Here is a 26,095-nt window from a genome sequence, read left to right as displayed (position 1 = left end):
TGTGGCTTGGGGGTCCCTGTGGGTGGAGCCTAGTCTGCGTCCCATCATGGTTACTATGGCTGCTGTCCTTTTCCTCATCACTTTCTCTGCCATGGTGGGGAGAATCTGACGCTGGTGCTGGAAGTGAGCAGAGGGGCCGGGGGAGAGGGCTTGGGGGAATGGTTGATAAATATTGCTGGGGATATAATCATAGGGATGGATGGGTAATCTGGGATCCTGGTGCAGACTGCATTGGGCAGCATTGGTCTATCTGGATTAGGGGTGCATATCCTTCCCCATACACGTCCTCCAGCCTCGAGGTGGCCTTGGAAGGCCCGAACAGCCCACTTGCAGGGTGAACATTGAGACAGTGATGGGGAGGGGCCTCTCAGAGCTATGAGGTGCTGTGGGCTTCAGAGGCAGACTGTCCAGAGAACTCCTGACCTCTTTTCAGAGAGGAACAGCCACCTTTGACCTCCGGCACTAAGTGGCCATGGGTGAGTTTGCCCTTGAGTAAACAGGAACAGTGGGAGGCTTTCTGTGCTCCAGCTGGTGTGTGGCTGGGGCAAGGAGAATTCACCTTTCAGAGCCTTCCAGACTCTGAGCAGGGAGCCTGGGGAGCCAGAAGTGCTTCCTATGAAGGACCGTCTCTTTTTAGAGACCATGCTGAAGGCATGACCCAAGTGGCCCCGGGGACACTATGAGCTTCTGAACGCTCCTGGTTCCTTAGACAGCTGGCCACTCCATTTGGGGCTGGAGCGATAGCACAGCGGGTAGTGAGTTTGCCTTGCACGTGGCCGACCCAGGTTTGATTCCTCCGTCCCTCTCAGAGAGCCCGGCAAGCTACTGAGAGTATCCCTGCCTGCATGGCTGAGCCTGGCAAGCTACCCATGGCATATTCCATATACCAAAAACAGTAACAAGACTCACAATGGAGCCGTTACTGGTGCCCTCAAGCAAATGATGAACAACAAAGGATAGTGCTACAGTGCTACGTTTGTATCTTTCGTATCTTTTGGCATGGTGTGGGGATGGGATGATCTTGTACCTGGGAGGCTCACACTCCTGACACGAAGGAGATGGAGTATCTGTAAGGGGGGGTTGTGCTGTGGGGCTTGGGAGGCCCAGGTGGCTCTTGGGTGGGTAGAAGCCCTGAATGGGGGTGCACTTGATGAGCTGAGGAGCAGGAATGCACAGGCAGCAGGGGCAGGAAAGGGAGGGAGGGAGGGAGGGAGGGAGAGAGGGTGAGAGGGTGAGAGGGTGAGGGACCTGGGCCTCATTGACTGGGCTGAGGGGGTGATTGGTGTAGGTGTGGAGCATAACGTTGGAGGATTCCATATTGGCAGGCATGACTTCTATGTCAGAGGGAAAGTGCACGGGAGCAGGTATGGGAGGTGCAGAGTGACCAGGCCATGTCCTGGAAAAGGGGTGGGTGGAGGATAAGGAATCTAGAGGGAGAACTTGGAAGCCTGTAGATTAAAGTGAAGGGAGGCTCTTGAGTTGGTGAGGTGGGAAGAGAATGTCTGGTCTTCTCGCACTAAATTCCGTGTGAATGACCTGAGCCTTCTGGCTATGCACCCCATATGCCCCATGAAACTCTGTAGGCTTCCAAGGTATAGTATATGCATACATTTTGCCTCTCAGGAGGCTCTCTCAGTTGCCTTGAGCTGAAGTTGTCAGAAAGTCTGAATGGAAGGGCCGGGCAGGGGGGCTGTTGGCAGTGTGCAGGCCTGGCTGTAGGGTCCAGCAAAGGGCACAGCAGGGCCTCAGCAGACAACCCTTCTGCCCAGCAGTTCCTCCCAGAGACGGCCCAGGTATGTGCCAGTGAGGGGAGTCCAGACTTGCCCAAGGCTTCCCAGCTTGGGGTGGGTCCCGGCTTAAACCTGGGAGGAAAGGAAAGAAATGCACCTCACTTATGCAGCCTCCAGAGCTTTGGTATCACCCCCACTCGCCGGTGAGCAAATAGTTTGTGTATTTGTGTGAGGGGCAGGGATGGTCAGGTTACTGGCTTGGGGATGGCGCAAACCCAGGCCCAGCCCCCAAAGCCTGCCACCGTCGTCCTGCACAGCGAGATGAGGGGTGGGGGTGGGGGCCGGAAGGAGGGCTTGATTATTGGGGAGTCCTGGGGGAAGGGGCTGTGGGGAGAAACGAGGCGTCTAAGAGCCCAGGTAAAGTTGGAGAAAGGCGAACCCCACTGGGAGTCAGATCTCGGAAGGGAAAGAGGGACCTTGGGGCGGCGCAGGGCGGGGGTAGTGGCTAGCGAACAGGCCGGGCAGGTAAGGGAGCTGGGACCCACTGGGCGCGAGTGGGACCCCGATCCCGGGACAGGGGGGTCGCGGGGCGAGACCTCCGCCCTCAGCCCGCTGCCTTCCCATCCCGGGAGGGCTCCCCCAGCCGGGATCCCGCGCGCGGCGCTCAGGTGAGGCTCGCGGGGCGGGGCGGCGCAGGGCGGGGCGGGGTGGGGCTCCCCCCGGCCCCTTCGCGGCCGCGACCCGCGTTGCCGTGGAGACCCTCGCGTGGGCGGGGCGCCGTCCCCCGCCCGCGGCCAGCGCGGGCCCGGGGGGCTGGAATGCGGGGTCCCGGGCGGCGCGGGGCGGCGCGGCCGGCTCTGGCGGCGGCTTCCGGCCTGGCTGCGCGGCGGGCGGGGGGAGGGCGGCCCGGCGAGCGCGGGGGGCAGGCGCGGAGCCGGCCCGGCCGGCGCGGCTTTGTCTCCTTTGTTCGCGGCCGTGGCAGCGCGGCGGCGGCGGGCGGGGCGGGCAGCGGGCGCAGCTTTCCGCCCCTCGGTCTCCGGGTAACAGCTGCGGCTCGGCCAGACCCACCTCCGGGGGGCGGGGGGCAGCCGCGCCGCCGCGCGCAGATCCCGAGCCGGGCGCGGCGGCCGCCTCGGCGCGCTCCTCCCGCGGGGCCGGCCCGGTGGTGAGTGCGGGGCGCGGGCGCGGGCGCGGGCGCGGGGCGGGCTGCCGAGCGGAGAGCCGGGACCACGCTCGGCCGCGCCGAGGGAAACTCTGGCGGCGGCGGCTGGAACGCGATTGGGAGACGGAGGAGGTGGAGCTGCTCCTCCGCGCCCCCTCCTCGCCGCCGCGCCGCGGCCGGCACCGGCCGGCCCCTTCCCCGCCCTCCCAGGACCACTGGTGGGGTCGCTGCCCCGCGGCTGGGGGGAGGAGGGGGGTCGCGGGCAAGCGCCGATCGCGGAGACCTCGCCCTCCCCTTGGTGGTAACAGCGCTGCGCCCAGCGCCTCTCACAAAGGCGCACCGGAGCCTCCTGCCAACGCACTCCCCGCACCCGGGGACCTGGGTCTCCACGTGGGCGCGGGCGGCGGTGATGGAGAAGCGTGCAGGGCCCCAGGGGTGCCGGGTCAAATGGGGGATTCCTCCAGCCCGGCTCCACGCACGACGGGGCGAGCAGTGTGTGCTCCCGAACTGTCAATGAGTAACTCTGCGGGCTGGACCCAGAGCCCAGCTCGCGCGGGAAGGGAAGGCCGCTTCCCACTCTCCCCGGGACAGACGCTCGCGGTGGGGACCTGGTGTGCGGGGACCTCAGGCGGGCGGGCCCGCCGTGTTAGACGTCCTTGGGTCCCACTGAAGACGGCCCAGAAGGAAGCTCAGGGCACGTGTGGCCCAGGCCAAGCTAGACTTGGGCTGTGAGTCTGGAGGGCCCAAGATTTGGGGAGAAGGCAGGAGATCCTGACCAAACCTGAAGTGTGGCTCCTAAATAGGCTGTCTTTTTTTTTTTTTTTTTTTTGTCAGCTCCTGCCCATCATTAATAAAAGTGACACTGACTCCTTGTGTGCCCTTTGGAGAAGCAGGTGGGCCTCTTATCTCTCCTGCCCACATGGTTTTACCTGTTGGTGAACTGAAAGTTCACCCAACTAACCGTAGGGAGCTTGGGCTAACATCTGTCCTCATTTTGGGGCCTCTGAATCATCCAAACACCCCAGGGAGCCATCAGGCGTGCACTGAATCAGGTGTCCTGTGGACTGGTCTGAGCAGTCCTGCTGCTGGTTCTGAGACCCCAGGGTACACAGCAGGTGGCTAGGTGTGCCCACGCCCACCTGTCTATCACAGGAGGAGCAGCCTAGGGGCAGGGAAGACTGGCTGGGAGGCTAAGAAGGTAGGGAGTTAATGGGACAGCTCGGGAGTGGCCATTCCAGGCTGTGGGAACCGCCTGCAGTGGAGGCCGGCAGGCCCGCGGAGCATGTGTGGGGGAGAGCTGGCAGGGATCCGACCACGGGAGAGGGCCTGCGCCGAGGGGGTTGACCTTTATCCTTCTGCCCAGGGTGGGGTGGGGGGATGCAGAGAGAGAGAGAGAGAGAGAGAGAGAGAGAGAGAGAGAGAGAGAGAGAGAGAGAGAGAGAGAAAGAGAGAGGCATGTGTCCTGATTCTGTTTGAAGGTCCAGAGGAGGTGGGGACTGAGGGCTGCTCTGCCCATGGCCAAGGTTTACATGAAATATGCCTAGCCACCAGAAGTGTCCTTGCCGTGGAGGACAGGCGGCCCAGATTCACTGGTGGGATGAGGGGGAGGGAGGGGCCAGTGATGAAAGGAGCGTGAATTTTTCCCAGAGAGGTCAGCCTCCCCTCTCTCATGTGGCCTGGCCCCTCCGATTCGTCCATCCTCTTCCTGTGGGCCAGTTGGCTCTGTTGTGATTTTACATTTGGGGAGTGTCTTGGTAGCGGCCCCCTGAGAACTGGAACCTTGGCACGCAGTAGGCGCTGAGCAAATGTTTGTAAGTGAATGAAAGCGGGAGTGTTGGTAACCTCAGGCTGCTCTGCCCAAGGCGCATCCCTGGGTGTGAGTTGGCAGGGGGAGTGAGCACCAGGGTATGGGGGTGCCCTCTGTCCATCCTCAGTTAGACACCGATATCACACAGTTCTGAAGAAATCCTCTCCTCCCCCCACCACTCCAGCCCTTGAAAACAAGGTGGGGGGCTCCAGGGAAGCCTGGCCTTGCCATAGTCCTGGGCTGCTCGCCGGGTTCACGAATCTCCCTGCCACCCCTTTTCCACCACCCTCCCCTTGGTGGCAAACAGAGGCGGCCTTGTTCCCGCTCCCATAGAGCTGCCCTGTTCTCTGCACACTAAAAATGGAAACCCCCAAGCTATTTTGGGAGCAGTGCCCAGCCAGGCTCTGGCCATGGCTTCCCTGCTCCCACCGGGCTGCTGGACTCTCCGGGCTGCTGGACTCTCCTCCGAGCCTTTGGCCAGCCCTGCCCAGCCTGGTTCATTGTGGGGCAGACTTAGGGGGAGCCCCCTGCTGGGGCCGTGGCTGGGAGGAGTCCACCTGCACTGCTGGAAACTCCCAGGGTATTATGCACAGGCAGATTGGCATCTGGCGGGAGGGGCTGGGCAACGTGGCCTGGACATGGGCAAATAGGGAAAGTGTCTGGGGCACTTTTCAAGAGAGCCTAGCCTGGCCCTTCACTAACCCCAGCTCCTGCTGGGCCCCCTAGGGGTCTGGGGGGTGGGGGTGTTGCCATGGTTTCCCAGGGCCTGCAAAGGAGAGGTTTGTGAGGAGAGTGGGCACCCACCCAACGTCTGGGGAGTACCTGGGGGTGGCAGGTACAGCATGGGGCGTGGTGACATCCTCCAGGAGAACTCCCCCACCCCTCCACATACAGCCACCCTGTGCCCTGGTTCTGCTCTGACCTGCGGGAGAGGAAATAGCAAGAGATGGCCTGGCTTCACCAGCCCCTAGGACTTAGGGCCCGCCCCAGGGAAGTGTGCATGTGTGTCTAAGTGCCGGGGGCGGGGAGGATGTGTCCGCAGGGTGTGGAAAGGAGCTGGGCTGTGCATGTGTGTGAGTGCGCGCATCGGTGCGTCTTCGGGCTCTGCATGCGTCTGTGTGTGGCAGCGCCCGTGTGTGTGCATGCAGGCCGGGGCTGTGGGGCTTGGTGGGGGCGGGGGCGTGAGCATGCCTCTGCTGTGGGGCCCAAGCGGTCTGGCCTAGGACAGCCTCTGGCCCGTGTGGAGGAGGACTTGCACTCAGGTGCCTCCACAAGGCCGAATTTGGGCAGAGGGTGAGAATGGCGGGGTGCTGGGGGAAGGGGCAAGGGTCTGCAGAGGGACCGGGCCTTGGGGGTGAGGGGCTGCCTGGGCCCTGCTAGCCACACGCCCTGTCCTAGCTGCCCTTTCCCAGGCCCTGCCGGGGCCTAAGTCCTTTGCCCTCCCCCTCACTGTGTGGGCTCTGAGGAGGCGTCCCCTGTGGAATGTGTTTGGTGGACGAGGGCCAGGCTGGGCCCCATTCCACCGGCAGGCTGGGCAGCAGGGAGGGGGTACCTTTGTGCTGCCGGCACGATGGGCAGCCGGGGGCTCCCTCCTGCTTGCTGCTCAGCCCCCAGCTTCACGCTTTGCTTCTCTCCCTGGCTAGGTGACTTCCGTGCAAGGCACAGGTCATGGTGTTGTCTCCTAATCCAGCCGGCCCTGCCAGGTGAGCAGTGAGCTCCCGCCTCTGCTGAAGGCTCTTCCCGGTGGGGTCCCACCCTGGCTGCCTTTCCCTTCCGCCTCCCTCTCTCTGGGGGAGCCCTGTGCTAGTTATTCTTGTGGGTTCCTCCCTGCCCTTTGAGACCCCCTCACTCAATCCTTGTGCTGCTTTAAACCTGGGGGTGGCTCCTGCGTCCCTGCTCTCGTGACTCCTTCTGCCTCAGTAGCCAACATCAGGGCCAGGGAGGTGGCCCTGAAGGGTGGTGCAAACGCTTTGGTTGTCAGAGCCACTGGTTGGATCGCTGGCACCTTCCAGTGCCTGAGCACTGCTGGGAGGACTCCTCCAAGCACTGCTGGGTGTGGGCCTAAAGCAAATCAAGCAGCAGTATCATGCGGAGGAGCCCCACCCTCCTGGGGGTGCTAGCCCTTTCTGCTGTCACCTGCTCTGCTGCTGCTTCTTCCAGGCCCTGGGCGTGGCCAGTTTCTAGTACTTGCCTGCCACCTCTGACCCTCAGGTGGTACAGGGCACCTGAAGAGAATAATGCAGGTGGAACATGGGCAGCGGGGAAGTTTCCAGAGTGTATGTGGATTGGGGGGTTATCCTGACCACCACATCCATGTCTGTATTTCCCTCCATGGCTTCTTGGTAGTGTCCCAGCCCTGTCCCTCTGAGACTGGCCTCCTGAGCCACTCTGCACCTCTCTCCCTGCCAGGTGACCATGTCAGCCCTCGGCCCAGCTCTGCTGCATGCACTCTGGGCCGGGTGGGTGCTCAGCCTGCAGTCCCCACCGCCAGCTGCTTTTACTCCCAATGGCACGAATCTGCAGCACCTCACTCGGGACCCTGCCTCCGGCACCCTCTACCTGGGGGCCACCAACTTCCTGTTCCAGCTTAGCCCTGGGCTGCAGCTAGAGGCCACCGTGTCCACTGGGCCTGTCCTTGACAGCAGGGACTGCTTGCCCCCAGTCATGCCTGATGAGTGCCCACAGGCCCAGCCTACCAACAATCTGAACCAGCTGCTCCTGGTGAGCCCGGGGGCCTTGGTGGTGTGCGGGAGCGTGCACCAGGGGGTCTGTGAGCAACGGCAGCTGGGGCAGCTGGGACAAGTGCTGCTGCGGCTGGAGCGCCCGGGGGACACCCAGTATGTAGCCGCCAATGACCCTGCCGTCAGCACAGTGGGCCTCGTGGCCCAGGGCCTGTCCGGGGAGCCCCTCCTGTTTGTAGGACGGGGATATACCAGCCGGGGCGTGGGGGGCGGCATCCCGCCCATCACCACCCGGGCCCTGTGGCCGCTGGACCCCCAAGCTGCCTTCTCCTACGAGGAGACTGCCAAGCTGGCGGTGGGCCGCCTGTCAGAATACAGCCACCACTTCGTGAGCGCCTTCGCGCGCGGACCCAGCGCCTACTTCCTGTTCCTTCGACGGGACCTGCAGGCACAATCCCGGGCCTTCCGTGCCTACGTGTCACGCGTGTGCCTGCGGGACCAGCACTACTACTCGTATGTGGAGCTGCCGCTGGCCTGCCAGGGTGGCTACGGGCTGATCCAGGCCGCAGCTGTGGCCACGTCTGCCGAGGGTACCCATGGGGAGGTGCTGTTTGCAGCCTTCTCCTCGGCTGCGCCCCCCACTGTGGGCCGGCCCCCCTCCCCTGTGGCTGGGGCATCGGATGCCTCTGCCCTCTGCGCCTTCCCCCTGGATGAGGTGGACCGCCTTGCCAACCGCACCCGGGATGCCTGCTACACGCGTGAAGGTCGAGCAGAGGACGGGGCTGAGGTGGCCTACATTGAGTATGACGTCAACTCTGACTGCGCGCAGCTGCCTGTGGTGAGTGCTCACCTCTCTAACCCTTTGGTAAGAGTGGCATCCAGGGGGGCAGAGCGGTGCAGGGTGACGTGGACCTGGCACCGAGGGGGTCGCGCTTTGGAGGAGCCTTGAGAGAGTGTTGCGATTCTTGGCTGAAGCACTATAGTTCAGGTTGTGTATGTGGGATGGAGTTGGGGACTGTGACTGAAAATCTTGGCCTGGAGGGATAGGACAGCAGATAAAGCACTTTGCATGCAGCCAGCCCCGTAAACTAACATCCCACATGGTTTCCTGAGCACCCCTGGGTGTGGCCCAACCCCTTGCCTGCAAAGGAAAATGAATCAAAATAGAATATGGCGGGGCTGGAGCGATAGCACAGTGGGTAGGGCATTTGTCTTGCACGCGGCCGACCCAAGTTCAATTCCCAGCATCCCATATGATCCCCCGAATATGGCAGGGGTGACACCTGTTTTGTTAGGTCCTCGAGCAAGAGAGCTTGTGGAGTTGAGACTTGTTTGGTTCTGACCTTGCGACAGTGGGAAAGGATGGGTAGGACTTGCAGGGGACAGTCCGAGAGAGAAGGGTACTGGAGGAGGCTGAGTGTAGACCTGGGACAAAACAGCTCTCAGCTGGGAATGAGGAGCAGGACGGAGCCCAGCCAACTGGTGTCAAAAGAAGGGAAGGCACTGCTGGATCCCATCTGTGGTGGGGGTCAGGATGTCGCTGTGGAGACCATGTCGGGAGCAGGTTGGCCTGAGACCTTTGCAGGGGGTGAAGTTATGGCAGGGAGCCCAGACACTGCAGAGGTGTTTGGGGAGGGCATGACGGATGGTGCTCATGGCCTGCAGGATACCCTGGACGCATATCCGTGTGGCTCAGACCACACCCCGAGCCCCATGGCCAGCCGCGTTCCCCTGGAAGCCGTGCCACTTCTGGAGTGGCCAGGGGTCCAGCTGACAGCTGTGGCGATCACCACGGAGGACGGCCACACCATTGCTTTCCTGGGTGATAGCCAAGGGCAGCTGCACAGGGTGAGTGCACAGCTAGCTCTCTGGGGATGGCCTGAGCAGTGGTCTCTGTGTGCCCTGGAGCTGTCATATGTGGGATCGGTGACCCGCCCCTGCCCTGGGCTGGAAGGGGAAGCTTGGCAGAGAGGGCTTGACCCGTGGCACCCTTACCCCCAGGAATGCCTCCTTGTAAACTGTTTCACTGGGGGAGAAGGCAGTGCTTGGGCAGGGTCAGTGGCTATGACTTTCGTGGCCTTAGGTGTACCTGGGCCCGGGGAGCGATGGTCGCCCATACTCCACCCAGAGCATCCAGCCGGGCTCTGCGGTGAACAGGGACCTCACCTTTGATGGGACCTTGGAGCACCTCTATGTCATGACCCAGAGCACAGTGAGTGGTGGGCCTGGGCTGCGCCCGGCTGGGTCCCAGGTGCCGGATCCCGGCCTCATGTGCTCTGCTGTCCCAGCTTCTCAAAGTTCCCGTGGCCTCCTGTGCCCAGCACCTGGACTGCGCGTCTTGCCTTGCTCACCAGGACCCCTACTGCGGGTGGTGTGTGCTCCTGGGCAGGTTTGTGCGCCCCGTCCTGGACTATTCCCCCAGCCCAGCAAGTGCCCCGCCCCCCTTCCTCCTGTTCCCTGCCTTCGTGCTGTGCCCAATAGACCCTGCCTGGTGTCCAGCCTGTCCCCTCCCCTGTGCCCTGCTGTCCCTCCAGTCAATGCAGCTGTTCTCCCGCAGGTGTAGCCGCCGTGCTGAGTGCTCGCGGGGTCAGGGCCCCGAGCTCTGGCTCCCAAGCTTCCAGGCCGACCAGGGCTGTCTGCGCGTGGTGGCCATGAGTCCTGCCAACATCAGCCGAGAGGAGAGGCGGGAGGTGAGGTGGGGGAGAGTTCAGGCATGAGGCTGAACCTGCGGGCTTGGCTGTCAGGCACAGAACGCCACACGGCCCCCGCACGAGCTGCTTCTTGCAGCTGCGCTTTCCCCGTCTGCTGCTAACACAAGCCCGCAGGTGTTCGTGAAGGTCGAGGGGCTGGAGGCCACCAGGCCTCCTTGGGTGCCCCCAAATGCTGGTCGTGGTCTGTAGCTCTCTCTCCCGCCGTTCTCCCGGCAGGTCTTCCTGTCGGTGCCGGACCTGCCGCCCTTGCAGCCCGGGGAGTCGTATTCCTGCCACTTTGGGGAACTGCAGAGTGTGGCCGTCCTGACGGGCCCTGGAGTGATGTGCCCCTCCCCGGAGCCGAGTGACCTCCCAGCGCTGCCCAGAGGAGCCGGTGGGTGAGAGAAGGGCCCCGAGAGTCCCCCTCCCCCATCCTACTCTGAGGTGGGTGGTGGGGTGGGGTGTGAACCCGGGCACACTGGGCTTTGTGCCCTGCAGGCTGCTCCCCCAGCCCTGGAGCCCCCACCCTTCAGGGCCTCAGCCCACTCTGGTCCTGGGCTGTCTCCATGGGGGCTGAGCGGCCCACTCTTGCCCCCTCGCAGACCATGTTGTGGTGAACGTGGAGCTGCGGCTCGGCCCCGTGCTGCTGGCCCAGGCCCCGCTCGCCTTCTACGACTGCGCGGCCATCACCGAGCTCCACCCCTCAGCACAGTGAGTCCCTTAGCCCGGCCCCGCGTCCCCCGCCTCCCTGTGGGGGCCCCTGCCCCATTGCTGTGCTCTGTGCAGGTGCCAGGCCTGCGTGAGCAGCCGCTGGGGATGTAACTGGTGCGTCTGGCAGCACCGGTGCACGCATAAGGCCTCGTGTGATGCTGGGCCCATGGTGGCGAGCCAGCAGGTGAGTGTCCCACCTAGGCCCCAGTGGGTGGGGGTGGGGGGCCGTCCCCATCTCGAGGGTCTCTCCAGTGGCTGGGGTGTGGGCCGGCCACACATGGGAGGCTCTGTCGGGGCACCGGATCACCAGAGAAGGTGCTGGAGCCGACAGGCCCGGCCTAGGGCCTCAGACAGCCTGCGCCCCTCACCCCTTGGGAGAATTAATGGGCCGTTTTTGTTTCTCTTTTCCTTCGTCTCCTTTCCTCTAACACACCCTTTGCCCACCCGTCTCCTGGTCCCGTGCCCGCCTGCTGAGTGGCCCTTCCTGCCTGCCTGTGCCACTCCTTCAGAGCCTGCTTCTCTCCCCGACACCTCCTGCCAGGGAGCCTCCCACCCCCTTCCCACCCACGGCCCCGAGGGCCACGGCCACCCCCAACCCCGAGCCCCACCCCGTGGAGCCCGGGGCTCCTGTCACTGCTGCCTCAGATGTCCCATCTGGGATGGGACCTTCCCTGCTCAGCCCCTGGGGACCAGGGGCAGGTCCCGGCCCCCCACCTACTTCAGCCCCCACAGAGTCACCTCTCCATGAAGAACCACCCCCTCCAAGCACCCCCAGTAGACCTGGAACTGCTGTCCCGGACGCCATTGACCCTACACCCACGGCCACCCCCGAGGACCTTTCAGGCCCCGACCCTGTGCCCTCTGCTGAGGCAGCACCGCCCCCGGCCCTTGCAGACCTCGGTCCTGAGGTTCTTCCCTCCGCGGTGCCCCTGGATCCAGCCCCCGACACTGCTCCCACCACCACTTTCCCAGGGGTCATAGGCTCCCCCAAGCCCGCTCTGGACTGGCTCATGAGAGAAGGCGGCGAGCTGCCCGAGGCGGACGAGTGGCCGGGGGGTGATGTGCCCGCCTTCTCCACTTCCACCCTCCTCTCAGGTGATGGAGACTCGGCCGAGCACGAGGGCCCCCCCGCCCCTCTCATCCTCCTGTCCAGCCTCGACTACCAGTACGACACCCCCGGGCTCTGGGAGCTGGTGAGGCCCAGCCCAGGAAGGAGCCTCAGTGGCGGGACCGGGGCAGAGCGGCCCTGCCCCTCCCTGCGATTGTGCCTCGGGAAGGACCTTCGGGGCAGGGTGGGGTTGGCAGCAGGGTGGGCTCCACAGGCTGCCTTGTTCTTGGTGTCTGCAGGAGGAGGTGAGCTGGGGCGCCAGCGCCTGCCCGTGCGTGGAGCGTGTCCAGGGCCCCACACTGGTACCCGTCCATGTGGAGCGGGAGGTGCGGCTGCTGGGCAGGAACCTGCACCTCCTACAGGTGAGAGTGGCCACTTGGAGGCCCAGGGCAGGCCCCAGGGGCCTGGGTTGGCCCTGGCCTTAGTCCCCGCTGGTGGTGGGTGGGGGCGCTGTACTCAGGGCTCTGCAGATGGCCATCAGTCCAGCCGAGCCCAGCCCCAGCTCCTGCCTCTGCCTCCAGGACAGCCCAGGGGACAGTGAGTGTGTGATGGAGCTGGAAGACCGCCAGGTGGTGGTGGGTGCCCTGGTCGAGTGTGAGCCGCCTCCAGATACCTGGTGCCGGGTTACATGCCAACAGCATCAGGTGCGTGGCCGAGAGTGCCTGGGGAAGGGGCAGGAGTGCCCCGGCCACAAGCTGGCTCCCTCACTCCTAGCCCAGTCCAAGCTCTGGCCTTGAGGGCGTCTCCAGGCGCACCTCCCATCTCTGCCCTCTGACCCCATGCCCTATGGGCTTCAGGTGTGTCCACTCTGGCCTCTGACCCTGTGGCCCCACGGGCTCTCCACTCACCTACCTTCTCTGGTGCTGGGTCCCCAGGAGGACTGGGTTGCTCGGGCCCTGTAGCCCCATGATTCCTGGCACCCTACTGTGACCTCTGACCGTGTGCCCCCACAAATAGGCGTTTGGATGCTTTCTCTGACCCCCTGCCCCCTCCCCCCTCTTCAGCTCAGCTATGAGACTGCGCAGCCTGAGCTCCAGGTGGGGATCTTCCTGCGTTGGGCAGGCCATTTGCGTGTGGACAGTGCGGATGGACTGCACGGTGAGGCCCTGGGGTAACCGGGGTGCTGGGCGGCAGGGCTCCTCTGGACCGGCTCATCACGTCATCTCTGTGCCCCCCAGTGGTGCTGTATGACTGTTCCGTGGGACACGGGGACTGCAGCCGCTGCCAGACTGCCATGCCCCAGTACGGCTGTGTGTGGTGCAATGGGCCGCACCCACAGTGTGTGGCTCGGGAGGCCTGTGGCGAGGCTGAGTCTGTGGTCACCCAGTGCCCTGCGCCTCTTATCCACATGGTGCGTTGGAATGTTGGTGGTGCCTTTCCTTACTGCTGCCCTTGGGGGGCCGGGGCCCAGAGGTGGGTGGTGGGTCCCTCTCTCCGGCTGCCCAGGTGAGCAGTCTTTGTGCTGGACAGGTGGAGCCGCTGACTGGGCCTGTGGACGGAGGAACCCGGGTCACCATCAGGGGTTCCAATCTGGGCCAACATGTGCACGACGTGCAGGACACGGTCAGGGTGGCCGGAGTGCCCTGTGCTGTCAGTGCCCAGGAGTACGAGGTGTCCAGCAGGTGAGCCGGCTGCTCCCCCCTTGCCTCCATGCTGGGCTTGCATCATGCCCTGGAGCACCCCAACTATAGGCTCCCGGGACCCCGTCTATTTCCTGGCGCCACTTTCAGAGTGTCTGTGGGTGCAGTTGGGATAACAGTTCTCCCAGCTGCCCCCTTCTCTCACCAGCACTGTCCAAGGTGGGCTCTGCAGAAGGGCAGACTGGTAGAACACCTGCTGAGTGCCCTTAGGTGGGGGCTGCTTTCAGCTCTGGACTTTGCTCCTGGCAATTCTTGGCCACATGCAAGGCCAGTGCCCTTAAGTCCTGTACTAGCTCTCCAGCCCCTGAAAGTTCTGTTTAGGCAAGACTCCGCCAGATCGTGGGATTTGCTGACGCGCATTAGACCAACAGTTTTAGCTGACTGTCTAGACAGTGAATGATTCTAGGACCAGGAGACGGAAGTGATTTGAGAAGGGATGAAAATACATTCTGATGGGAGCCCCTTGCCCCAGCCATATGTCTCTTGTCCTGTTTTCTTGACTGCTGGCAGTGACTGTGTGGGGTTCCGTGCTGCAGCCTGCATGTGCTGGACATGAATGTGCCACGTGCTTCTTTTTCTCTAAGATCCAGCGTTTTCTTAGACGGTTCACTTTCCAGAGGCGCTCAGAATGGCTCCTGGGAGCAGGTCTTGTCTCTCTGTATGGGGTGCTGTCCACACAGCGCTGGCAGCTGCTCAGGCCCACACATGAACTTAGCTGCTCACCCTACCTCTGGCCACACAGGGCTGCTTTGTAACCGGGTGCCACACGGAAGATAAATTCTTTCTCGTTCTGTCACTCTGCGGTTCAATTTGAAGGAAAGCACAGAGATGCCATAGACTACTGGGGTACTGTAAGGATTTCCCCCTAATTGAGAGGGGTTTTTGTCAGTCTCCTGGGGGTGGGAGGGAGCAACCAGGCCAATTGGCTGCTGCCTAGCACCCCAGCTTGCCTATGTCCACAGCCTTGTGTGCATCACGGAGGCCAGCGTTGAGGAGGTGGCAGGCACTGTGACAGTGGAGGTGCCAGGAAGAGGACGTGGCGTCTCAGAGCACAGCTTTGCCTACCAGGTGCCCACTTGCCCAGCCCCCGCAGCTGCAGACAGGCCACTCTGGTGCCTGCTGCCAGTCCACTGGGCTGTGCCTTCATTCGGCTCTCTGCCCCCCTCAGGCTCCTTCTGCCTGTTTCTGACCTCACACCTTTCCCTCTTCCATCCCCCTTCCCCTAGGACCCTAAGGTGCAGTCCATCTTCCCAGCCCGAGGCCCCAGAGCGGGAGGCACCCGCATCACTCTGCATGGCTCCAAGCTTCTGACAGGGCGGCCCGAGGACATCCGAGTGGTCGTCGGAGACCAGCCTTGTCACCTGTGAGGAGGGTGGCTTCCTGGGAAATGCCACAGGGTGGGGTGGGTGCTGGGGAAAGCAGAAAGAGGGGAGGTGCTGCGGGGAGTGGATGAGGCCTGCATCCTCGCTGCCCAGCCTGGCCGCCTTTCCACACCTCTCTCCCTCCTGCAGGCTGCCCGAGCAGCAGGCCGAGCAGCTGCGCTGTGAGACCAGCCCACACCCCGTGCCCACCACCTTCCCCGTGTCTGTGTGGTTTGGGGCTGCTGTGCGGAGGCTGCAACACAGCCAGTTCGAGTACACGTCCGACCCCAACGTTACCTCTGCTGGGCCTACCAAGAGCTTCCTCAGGTATGGGGCCCAGGGCACGGGCGCGGTAGGGTGGCTTGTCTGGCTGTATGTGGGGGGCCCTGAGTCCCATGCTGTCTGTGCCAGCCCAGTGAGGGCTGGGATGTAGAGCCTCATTCACATGGATCATGAATGGCTCTGGGCTGTGTTTCAGTGGAGGACGTGAGATGTGGGTCCGTGGCCAGAATCTGGATGTGGTACAGACACCGAGAATGATGGTGACTGTGGTCCCAAGAGCTCCGTGGCCCGGCCAGGGGCTTGGGCGGAGGCGCCGTGTGATCCCTGAGACTGCCTGCCCCGCGGGAGCTCCCTGTGGCCTTCAGCACGTAGGACACCCGGGGGCACCTTCTGTCCGCCCTGGGCCAGCCGTCACCCACCTGGCCCACACCCACCTGGTGGTCCGCCGCTGGCGGCTGGTACCAAAGGAGGCACTCCCCGTCTTTGCTGGGCATCCTGCCTGCTCACCCCGCCACTCACCTTCCCTCCGCTCTAGTTTGAGGGGCCCTGCCGTGTGGACTCCCCCCAGCTGATCACCTGCCGAACGCCTGCCCTCCCGAGCCTGCCCGAGGAGCCCGGAGTCCGCGTGGAGTTTATCCTAGACAATCTGGTCTTTGACTTTGCGACATTGAACCCCACACCCTTCTCCTATGAGGCAGACCCCACTCTGCAGCCCCTCAACCCCGAGGACCCCACGGTGCCATTCCGGCACAAGCCCGGGAGTGTGCTCTCTGTAGAGGTATCACTCTCTCTGGGACGGGGAGGGCCCCCACAATGCCCCAGCTTGGCAGATAGCCCCCATGCATGTGGCCGAGGGACTGAGATGGCAGGGCTAATGCCACATGTAGTGGGGGTTTGGCCACTTGCCTGGGTAGTGGCCTGGGTCCTGCCGTTCTCCATGGCTTGCAGCATCTGGGGTGGCATGGGATAGAGCAGGCCTTGGCCAGTACCCATACAAGAGTGACTTATGAGAACACAGCAGATGGGCACTCTGGAAGGCCGGTCGTCACCTGTAAGTCTGGGAGGACTCAGACACTCCAGGTTTCTAGCTGTAGAAGTTAAGACTTGAGGGCCTGGAGAGATAGTCAGGCAGATAGGGCATTTGCCTTGCACATAGCTGACCCAAGTTTGATCCCCAGCATCAAATATAATTCCACAAAGTCTGCCAGGAATAATTATTGAGCACAGAGCCAGAAGTAACCCCTGAGCATTGCTGGGAATGGCCCAAACCCACCCCCCCCCAAAAAAAAAAAAAGAAAACAGTTAAGAATTGAGGAAGATGGACAGGGCAAGTCATGGGGTCACTGGTGGAGGGGTGCCCATGCATACGGAAGATGTGCTGAGGGACCATCAGGTCTGCCCCTTGGGCTAGGGATCAGGACTACCCTTCCCACCTCTGGGAAGCATTTGAAGTGATTGATCATTGACCCATGTTCCAGGGGGAGAATCTGGACCTTGCTATGTCCAAGGAAGAGGTGGTGGCCATGATCGGGGCTGGGCCCTGTGTGGTGAAGACGCTGACCCGGCATCACCTGTACTGTGAGCCCCCCGTGGAGCAGCCCTTGCCCCGGCACCACGCCCTCCGGGAGGCCCCTGACACTTTACCTGAGTTCACGGTCAGTGGCACAAGTGTCAGGCTGGGGCCGGCCTCAGCTGTGGGTGGACTCTTGCTCACAGGTGGTTCCTCCTGCAGGTACAGATGGGGAACCTGCACTTCTCCCTGGGCCAGGTGCAGTATGACGGTGAGAGCCCTTTGGCTTTTCCCATGGCCGCCCAGGTGGGCTTGGGAGTGGGCACTTCTCTCCTGGCTCTGGCTGTCATCGTCATTGTCCTCATGTACAGGTGTGTGCGGCCACAGTGGCTGGGCTGGGCTGGGCAGGTAGTGGGGTGCGGTTGGAATGGGAAGGGGTGATTAAACCAGAGGTCAGCAACTGTCAGGAGGGAGATGTATTTCCAGCTCAGTATTTGCAGGTTGCTCCCAGTGGCGTTCGCAGATCAAACCAGAGGCTCCTGCATGCGAATTGTGTGCTTCAGCCCTCTGAGCCCTCTCCCTGGAGCAGCAAACTTTTTATTTATTTGTGTGTGTGTATGTGCGTGTGCGTGTGTGTGTGTGTGTGTGTGTGTGTGTGTGTGTGTGAGGGGCACACCTAGTGGTGCCCGGGGGATCATATAGGATGCCAGGGATTGAACCTGTATTGGCTATATGTAAGGCAAGTGCCCTATCTGTTGTTCTATCGCTTCGGGCCTCATTAAACATTTTTAAATAAAGAACTGGAGAATAACTATCTCTGGCGGGTGGTCTCAGTTGTAGCTGTTCAATTCTGTCAGAGGGTGAGAGTTGCCACAGACATTGTGAAGCACATGGGCACGGCTATGTTCCAGCAAAGCTTTGTTTATAAAAACAGGCTCCTTTCATGCCCAATTCAATCAGCTTAATCAATGGCTGAATTTAAAAAAGACAAACAAAAAATAGGCTCCAGTCAGATCTTTTCTGCCAAAATGCTGGCCTAGACAAGGCTTAGGCAGGGTGACTTGCTTGGGATGTGACACAGGAAGTTTTGCTGGGCTAGGCCTTGGCTTGGTTTGATTCAGCCAAGGTCAGGGTGAGGAAGGGTCTGTCCACCTGGGCCAGGGAACATTTACAAGAACTCTGAGTGCTGTCTTTCCCCTTTCGGACCACGGTACTGAGCAGGAGGAAGAGCAAGCAGGCTCTGCGAGATTATAAGAAGGTCCAGATCCAGCTGGAGAATCTGGAGAGTAGTGTGCGTGACCGCTGCAAGAAGGAGTTCACAGGTGAGGTGGCAGGGGGCACCCCCCCGCCAGGATTTAGGCCTTGTGTTGACTGGTTCCATCCCTGGCACTAGGGTGTCCCCTGAGCACTGTACAGGGTGGAGCTCCCAAGCACTGTTGGGTATGGCTCCCTGCCCCTCCCCTCACTAGGGCTCTGCCAAAGCTGCATCCATCAAGCCTAAACCCGGCCTCTTTTGCTTCCCAGACCTTATGACTGAGATGACTGATCTCACCAGTGACCTTCTGGGCAGCGGCATCCCCTTCCTTGACTACAAGGTGTATGCTGAGAGGGTCTTCTTCCCTGGGCACCAGGAGTCGCCTTTGCACCGCGACTTAGGTGTCCCTGAGAGCAGGCGACCCACTGTGGAACAGGGGCTGGGACAGCTCTCCAACCTGCTCAACAGCAAGCTCTTCCTCACCAAGGTACCGCAGGTCCCCAGGACTTGCTCCTGGACTCTCCTGGCCCCGCCCACCATGGCTTCACTCCTAAATTGGCCTGACTGGTCCCACCCACATATCCCACCCCTTCCCTTTTATATGCTGACTGGCCACGCCCCACCCCGCCAGCCCACGTTCTGACTGGCCACACCCCATCCCTGCCCATATCTTCATTGGCCCCGCCCTCTTCCCCTCTTCCCCTCCCCTTTCCTCCCACATCCTGACTGGCCTCCGCCCACCCACGCTGTCCTCCCCCCTGTCAGTTCATCCACACCCTGGAGAGTCAGCGCACCTTCTCAGCTCGTGACCGGGCCTACGTGGCATCTCTGCTTACGGTGGCACTGCATGGGAAGCTTGAGTATTTCACCGACATCCTCCGTACCCTGCTCAGTGACCTAGTGGCCCAGTATGTGGCCAAGAACCCCAAACTGATGCTGCGCAGGTCTGTGAGTCTGTCCAAAGCCGTGTTGTATGTGTGTGTGGGGGGCAGGTGGGCTCTGGGCGGTGCTGTCCAGTGGGAACCAGGGGTTGAGTCTGGGCTCTGGGACACTGCAGCAGAGAGAGCCCCCTGCCCCGCCCCCCGCTGACCCTGCCCCTCTGTCATCACAGGACAGAGACTGTGGTGGAGAAGCTGCTCACCAACTGGATGTCCATCTGTCTCTACACCTTTGTCAGGGTGAGGGTGGCAGAGTGAGGGCATGGGGACAGGGGGTGTGTACGCTCCAGGGAGGACCAGGGCTCTAGCCACACAGCCCCCAGACCCTGAGCTGGGGGCTCCGTCACCTGGCCTTCTGTAGCTGCTTCCTGTCCTTGCCCCAGTGTGGTCAGCCTCTGCCCTGTCTGTGCCTTGCACTGATGCCTACCACGCCCACAGGACTCAGTAGGGGAACCTCTGTACATGCTCTTTCGAGGAATTAAGCATCAAGTGGACAAGGGGCCTGTGGACAGTGTGACAGGCAAGGCCAAGTACACTCTGAATGACAACCGTCTGCTCAGGGAGGATGTGGAGTACCGTCCCCTGGTAAGGGAGCATGTGCATGTGCCTATGTGTGTGTGTGTGTACATGTATGCACAGTAGTGAGGGGGAAGGGAGGGGATATGATTGTGTGTGTGTGGTGAGCACCTGGACAGAGCCAGCCTGTGTCCTCACTGCATCAGGACTCAGTGGTTTCCTGGTGCCCTGCCAGAGATGCAGTTGTACCAGCCACACAAGAACCAATCCCCACCCCCATCACCCATCACCTCCTTTGGGTTAGTCTTAGACCCCGTAGTGATAGGAGGTGCGCTGGGAGAATGCCACTCAGGCTCCTGGTTCAGGCTGGCCAGACTCCCGCTCCTTAGACGGTTTCCCTCAGAGACAGCCCTGGCCCCTTCCCCCTGCCCCCTGCCCCCTGTCTCCCCTCACCCCCCACCGACTGACTGGAACTAGAGATCCCAGCAGCGAGGACCTTCTGGCATTCCTTTTTCCTGCAACTCACCATGTAGACATTTGCTAGTGTACTGTGCTCACTGCTAGGTTGCAGGGGGAGACCAAGCAAAGAGATAAGAATTAGGGCCTGTTTGGTGCTTGGAGGTCAGAGGTAGAGGCAGTGGCTTTTGTGTGTCTTGTCCCTGTCCTTGGCCTGAGAGTGACGGAATCCCTGACTGGCTGTATGTCCTGTGCAGACCCTGAATGCACTCTCTGCTGTGGGACCTGGGGCAGGAGAGGCCCAGGGTGTCCCTGTGAAGGTCCTAGACTGTGACACCATCTCCCAAGCCAAGGAGAAGATGCTGGACCAGCTGTATAAAGGAGTACCCCTTGCACAGCGGCCAGACCCCCGCACCCTGGACGTTGGTGAGGGTGTGGGAGGGTGGCCAGGACCCTGAGCTTGGGCTGGGCTGGTGCTGCAACAAGGGAGGGTTTGGGCACAGTCTCTGGAGCCTCTGCCAGGATGCCTTTTGCCTGGCCAGGAGCTTCTGTATCCCATCTTGGGCGAGGCAGGATGGGGCTGCCCCAGGGAAGAGCTACCTGCCCTGTGCCCTACACTAAGTGGCATTTTGCCCTGGCAGAGTGGCGCTCTGGGGTGGCCGGGCATCTCATTCTTTCCGATGAGGATGTGACCTCTGAGGTCCAGGGTCTCTGGAGGCGTCTGAATACTCTGCAGCATTACAAGGTGAGCAGAGAGAATGGGAGGAGGCAGAGGACGGGACAAGACTGGTGCAGGGGTCACCAGCTGTTGTCAGCAGGTTCCGGATGGAGCAACAGTGGCCCTCGTCCCCTGCCTCACCAAGCACGCTCTCCGGGAAAACCAGGACTATGTCCCTGGAGAGAGTGAGTATGTCGGGTCCCCAGGATAGTCAGACGTCCCCCAGTATGTCACCCTCCCCAGCACCCAGAGATTCCTTCACTGGCCCTCCCCACTCCCCAAGGTCCCTGACAAGGGATGATGAGCTGTGGGTCCTTCGACAGGGACCCCAATGTTGGAGGACGTGGATGAGGGGGGCATCCGGCCTTGGCACCTGGTGAAGCCAAGTGAGGAGCCGGAGCCCCCGCGGCCTCGGAGGGGCAGCCTGCGTGGCGGGGAGCGGGAGCGCGCCAAGGCCATTCCCGAGATCTACCTGACTCGCTTGCTGTCCATGAAGGTGGGGCCGGGGGCAGCCATATGGGGGCTGCTGGGGCAGGTGCCGGGTTCACTGGCTCAGCGCACCTGCTCCATGCCCCTTTGCAGGGCACGCTGCAGAAGTTTGTGGACGACCTGTTCCAGGTGATTCTCAGCACCAGCCGCCCCGTGCCTCTCGCTGTGAAGTACTTCTTCGACCTGCTGGATGAGCAGGCCCAGCAGCACGGCATCTCAGACCAGGACACGGTCCACATCTGGAAGACCAACAGGTGAGGCTGGGGTGGGCTCGGGTGGGCTGGGGCCCTGGGCTCTTCTCTCCCTGCCCCACCGCACGCTCACCAGCCCGTGGCTCCTGCCCGCAGCCTGCCACTGAGGTTCTGGATCAACATCATCAAAAACCCACAGTTTGTGTTCGACGTGCAGACGTCTGACAACATGGACGCAGTGCTGCTGGTCATTGCACAGACCTTCATGGATGCCTGCACCCTGGCTGACCACAAGCTGGGCCGGGTGAGCATGGGGCGGGGGCCTGGTCTTTCCAATCAAGAGGAGGGGCTGGGTGGAGCCTCTGAGTCCAGGCCCCAGACCTGCCTTGGTCACTGGGCCACCTGGGTGGTGAGGCCTCAGTGTGTTGGGGACAGCTGGGCAGGGGCACAAATGCCAAATCACAGTGGCAGCATGTGTAGCAGGAGGCCAGGGCCACTTGGGAAGGTGCACCCCAAGGGCAAGGAGGCCCCACACAAGGCCTGGGAGTGTGGAGGTTGGTCAGAGCCGAGTGAGGCAGTTCCTCTGGGCCACCGTGTGGTGCAGGGCCCCCAGCTGGCATCCCGTCACAAAGCTGCATTTCCTTGGACCAGCGGGGCCAGGTGCAGATTAGGACATGCATGCGCAGTGCAGCAGCAAGTGGGGGTTAGGGAGGGGAGGACTCACGGTGACACTGGCTCCCCTGCTGTGGCCAGCAGAGGCTTAGAGGAGTGGCTTGGCCAGTTCCCAGACATGGACTTGGACCCTGGCAGTGTTTGCCAGTCTGAGCTGTAGAGATGGACCCCAGCCAGCTGGGGCGCACCGAGGGGAGGTCAGGGCCTGGCAGCTCGGGGTGGGGGGTGTTGCCACAGAGTCGGAGCCAAGAAATTCTCATAGCTGATGACAGGTTTTCCCTTGTGCAATTTAGGATCACACCCGGATGTCACCCTGCTGCAGGGTGGATGTGGCCTGGTGTTCACTAGGACACTGGACGTTGGAGGATTAGAGTGGGGTGGGAGTGGGGGAAACCCCTGCAGAGGGAAACACACAAGGGCCACCCATATTCTATTTGGGCTGGGACTATGGAGTTCCTGCAATTGTGGACTGTTGGGGTTCTTGGGATTTGGTTTTGGGGGTCACAGTTGGCAGTGTTCAGAGTCTACTCCTGGCTAGAGACTGGGGAGTGACTCCAGGGGTACTTGGGGACCATGTGCTGGGGATTGAACCTGGGGTTCCCACCGAGCTGTTTCTCTGACTCCAGGACATTTAGTTTTATATACAAAACTACTCTGGAAAACCGGGATGCTTGGTCCCCGAGCCCACACTCACCCCTCTTTCCCTCTTCGCTGCTCTGATGCTCAGGACTCCCCCATCAACAAGCTCCTGTACGCCCGGGACATTCCCCGCTACAAGCAGATGGTGGAAAGGTACAGGCTAGCTGATGGCCATGCGGGGACTGGTGGGCATAGACAGAGGTGGGCCCGGGCAGAGTGGCGGCTGTGTTCCCACAGGGGCTCATCTCCATCTCTGGCAGGTACTACGCGGACATCAGACAGACCATTCCTGCCAGTGATCAGGAGATGAACTCCATCCTGGCCGAGCTGTCTCGGGTAAGGGCCTCCCACTGCAGCTCCTGTGCAGGTTTGGATGGTAGGCCGGGGCAGCGAGCCAAGTTGTCTCTGGAGCTTGGTGGCTCGGGAAAGGTCTGTGTCAGAACAGCACAGGGGTGGCCTGTGGATGCTGCCTTCCCTGGGGTAACAGCTAGAGCCTGCAGGGGAAAGGCAAGCCAGGGCCTCTCACCGGGGAGACCCTTTGGCCCTTTCCTGGCCCTAGATGAGCTCCTGGCTTGGGGTCCCTGCTCTGGGGAGGAGTTCTGCTTCTCACAAAGCCCCTTCTCCACCTCCTGGCCCCCATCTTCTCATTCCCGCGGTCCTCAGCCTCCTATGGCGTGTGGCAGCACCCCTCATTTTTCCCCTCCTGCCTGGCCTTCTCCTTAGAACTACTCTGGAGACCTCGGGGCGCGAGTGGCCCTCCATGAGCTCTACAAGTATATCAACAAGTACTATGACCAGGTGGGTGAGCACCCCCAGCCCTGCCACGTAGACAGTCAGGGGAACTGGGGCGTGAAGCTCAGTCAGGTTCTCAGAACCTTAACCTCCCCCCTTGCCCAGGCTGGCAGTGAGGGAGGCAGCCCCCTGGGTTTCCCAGGCTCCTGCCCTGCTGTTGGAGTCTGACGTGGAGCCGGCGCAGGCACGGTGCCCGACAGCCCAGCCTCTGCCTTTCAGATCATCACTGCCCTGGAGGAGGACGGCACCGCCCAGAAGATGCAGCTGGGCTATCGGCTCCAGCAGATAGCGGCTGCTGTGGAGAACAAAGTCACAGATCTGTAGCGACCCAGAGCCACCTGCTGTTGCCTCAGCCCCACAGCAGCCCTGGCAGCGCCTGGAGAGATGCCTCCGTAGATGCTGTAGTGCCTGACGAGCAGAGTTAGTGGAGGTGCCCCAGGCTCTGCGTGCCTCTGGCCCGGCCCGATGGATGTGCCTGCGGGTGCAGGGCCTGGAGGCCAGTGGGTGGGCGGGGGGTGGCCCTGCCTGCTCCCCTAACCCAGGGACCCCGGGGGACTGTTTTCTGGGTGACGTCAGTCTGTGGGGAGACAGAGACTATGGGCTCCCAGGAGTGGATGTCAGGGCCTCCAGACCCTGGGGAGTCGGTACGGTTCCTGCACACTGGCCCTGGCCCCTGGGACCCAGCCAGGAGGAGAAGGAGGAGGAGGAGGAGGAGGAGGAGGAGGAGCAGCGCCCCTCCAGGCTGCCTCTTAACTCTGACCTCAGTCTAGCTGCCTCTTGCCTTGCTGCTGCCACGCTCCTGGGTCCGAGAGATGGATGCATTTTCTTGACTCCCGTGGACAGACCCCTCAGCAGGTGGCCGTCCCCAGGGCGGTCACCCTGCCTCCCAGAGTGGCGAGGGGCATCTGCTGTGGGGAGCTCAGGGCTCAGGGTGGCCCCACTGACCCAGCTCTTCATTAAAGAATGACACACTGTGTGACGTCTGGTACATGGGCATGGCTCAGTGCTCCTGTGCGAGGTGCCAGCTGTATCCAGCAGGCGTGTGTTTGTGTGTATGAGAGAGAGAGAGAGAGAGTGCATGTGAGAAGTGAGTGCAGGTTGGGGGGTCTCCTGGCCCCCGTGTCATGCTTCAGGCTGCTCAGCTGGCCGGACGCTCCAAAGCTCCTGGACAGGGATGCTGGGTGAGCTGTGAAGTGAGAGCCCCATGCAGGAAGGAGCTGGGGAGGCCAGGGCTGAGGGGCCTCCGGGCCTTCTCTCCCACCCGAGCCGCACTTTGCAGCTGTGTCACCATTTCTGGGGCGTTGGCCTGAGTGGTCCAGAGAGCAAGACAGCTCGCAGTCAGTCAGTCTGAGTCAGCTCGCAGTCAGTCTGTCTGAGTTCAAGACTCAGGGTGAGGGGTGTTTTCCCATACTCCTGTTTCTCACTTAGATTCCTCAGCCTGGAATGTCCGAAGGGGCCCATGGTTACAGGGTTATCTTCCGGGTTGGGGCGTCAGGGCAGGGCTCCGAGCCCAGCTGCATGTGAGGAGCCCCTGTGACGCCCACTGATTGGGGGTGAGGCCGCTCAGCAGAGACCATTCTGGTGCCTGGCTTGAGGCCTGTGCACAGTCAGGCCAGCCCAGTGTTCCTGGGCTCTATACTGGCTCCCCATAATCGGGCCCCTCTCTGCCTCCCCTGTGACTGGGTCCCCTCCCACAGGGCCGTGAGGGTTGGATGGGACAGAGGCCATGGTGCTGGGAAGTTCAGTGCCGAGTGCACTGTCTCGGGCCTCACAGAACTTTGTTCTAAGATATAAAGGGGGTCAGGGCTGAGAGGCCGCACAGGGCTTAGGCCTGCACATGGCTGATTCCAATTAGATCCCGTCACCACATATGGTCCTCAGATCTTTGGGCACAAAGCCCCTGAGCATTACCAGGTCTGGTTAAAAAATCAGGCAAAAAAATAAAAAGAATCAGGGCTGGGATATGGCCTGGGTGGTAGAGCCATGCTGGGGTCAAGACCTGAGTTTGGTCTTTGGCACTGGCCAAGGCTATCAACACCCCCTCCCCCCAGCACCTCTGGGAGTGGCCATGAGCTCAATCTTGTGCACCTCCGTGCATGGCTCTTAATTGAAAAAAGTAAGAGATAAGAAGGAAAATCTCTCATGATAAGCTAGGAATTTATAACATGTAAGATTAAAAACTTTAACACTTGACTGATGGGTCAGAGAGATAGTACATGGGTAGGTCGTTTGCCTTTGAACTGATCCTCCACCACACAGGCTCCCCCAAGCACCACCAGGAGCCATCCTGAGCACTGCTGGGTGTGGCCCCCAAACTTCAGAAGCACCTGCCCTTGGGAACAGCAAAAACACTCAAGATCGCACTGGCCAGGGAGGGCAGGAGGCTCTTGGCTGTGAAGTGGGCTGTGTTGAGCACCACTGCTGCATCCAGAGACAACAAAACCCTTCCCAAACTTTTTGGAGTCAGAGAGATAGGCCGGGGGTAAGCTGACACTAGCTAGCCACCCCAAACCCCCACCAATTCCTGAGCACTGCCGAGTATAGCCCCTAAGCCCAAATCTACATAAAGTATTTGATGCAGGTTCCCTTTGCCTTCATCTCAAAACTAGCTGAAGCTCAGTGGTGGAGTGATTGAACCTTGCATATATGAAGCCTGGGTTTGAGACTGCAATTAAAGAAAAAATATCCAAAAAATGTTCCTAATGAAGGATTGTTGCTAATGAAGGTTTATTCAAGCCCAGGTGTTT

At 61.4% G+C, this 26,095-nt stretch overlaps 1 protein-coding gene across 3 annotated transcripts; it reads left to right on the top strand.

Annotated features, from left to right (window-relative positions):
- The first annotated feature begins 2,715 nt into the window (after window positions 1–2,715).
- PLXNB1 (plexin B1) lies at window positions 2,716–24,322 on the top strand. 3 transcript variants are annotated; one of them, XM_055135184.1, is made up of 39 exons: window positions 2,716–2,895; window positions 3,727–3,785; window positions 6,343–6,402; window positions 7,109–8,218; window positions 9,046–9,228; window positions 9,464–9,592; window positions 9,669–9,769; window positions 9,938–10,070; window positions 10,308–10,464; window positions 10,673–10,781; window positions 10,857–10,965; window positions 11,291–11,974; window positions 12,129–12,251; window positions 12,411–12,533; window positions 12,894–12,987; window positions 13,068–13,240; window positions 13,360–13,511; window positions 14,492–14,597; window positions 14,756–14,892; window positions 15,041–15,217; window positions 15,369–15,540; window positions 15,708–15,950; window positions 16,651–16,827; window positions 16,905–17,053; window positions 17,904–18,004; window positions 18,207–18,424; window positions 18,703–18,881; window positions 19,049–19,115; window positions 19,314–19,460; window positions 20,105–20,273; window positions 20,489–20,592; window positions 20,666–20,750; window positions 20,889–21,061; window positions 21,148–21,308; window positions 21,402–21,549; window positions 22,645–22,709; window positions 22,817–22,892; window positions 23,280–23,354; window positions 23,568–24,322. In XM_055135184.1, exons 4-39 carry the CDS (start codon window positions 7,115–7,117, stop codon window positions 23,670–23,672), a joined length of 6,408 nt encoding a protein of 2,135 aa, XP_054991159.1. In that variant the 5' UTR covers window positions 2,716–2,895; window positions 3,727–3,785; window positions 6,343–6,402; window positions 7,109–7,114; the 3' UTR covers window positions 23,673–24,322. The 3 variants fall into 3 exon arrangements, with proteins under 3 accessions (XP_054991159.1, XP_054991158.1, XP_054991160.1); XM_055135183.1 differs by lacking the exon at window positions 3,727–3,785; XM_055135185.1 differs by lacking the exons at window positions 3,727–3,785; window positions 11,291–11,974 and having other exon boundaries at window positions 2,720–2,895.
- The last annotated feature ends 1,773 nt before the right edge of the window (window positions 24,323–26,095 follow it).

This window comes from Sorex araneus, chromosome 4 (genome assembly GCF_027595985.1).
Source record: "Sorex araneus isolate mSorAra2 chromosome 4, mSorAra2.pri, whole genome shotgun sequence".
NCBI classification, from domain to species: Eukaryota; Metazoa; Chordata; class Mammalia; order Eulipotyphla; family Soricidae; genus Sorex; species Sorex araneus.
This window is presented reverse-complemented; position numbering and strand designations above follow the sequence as displayed.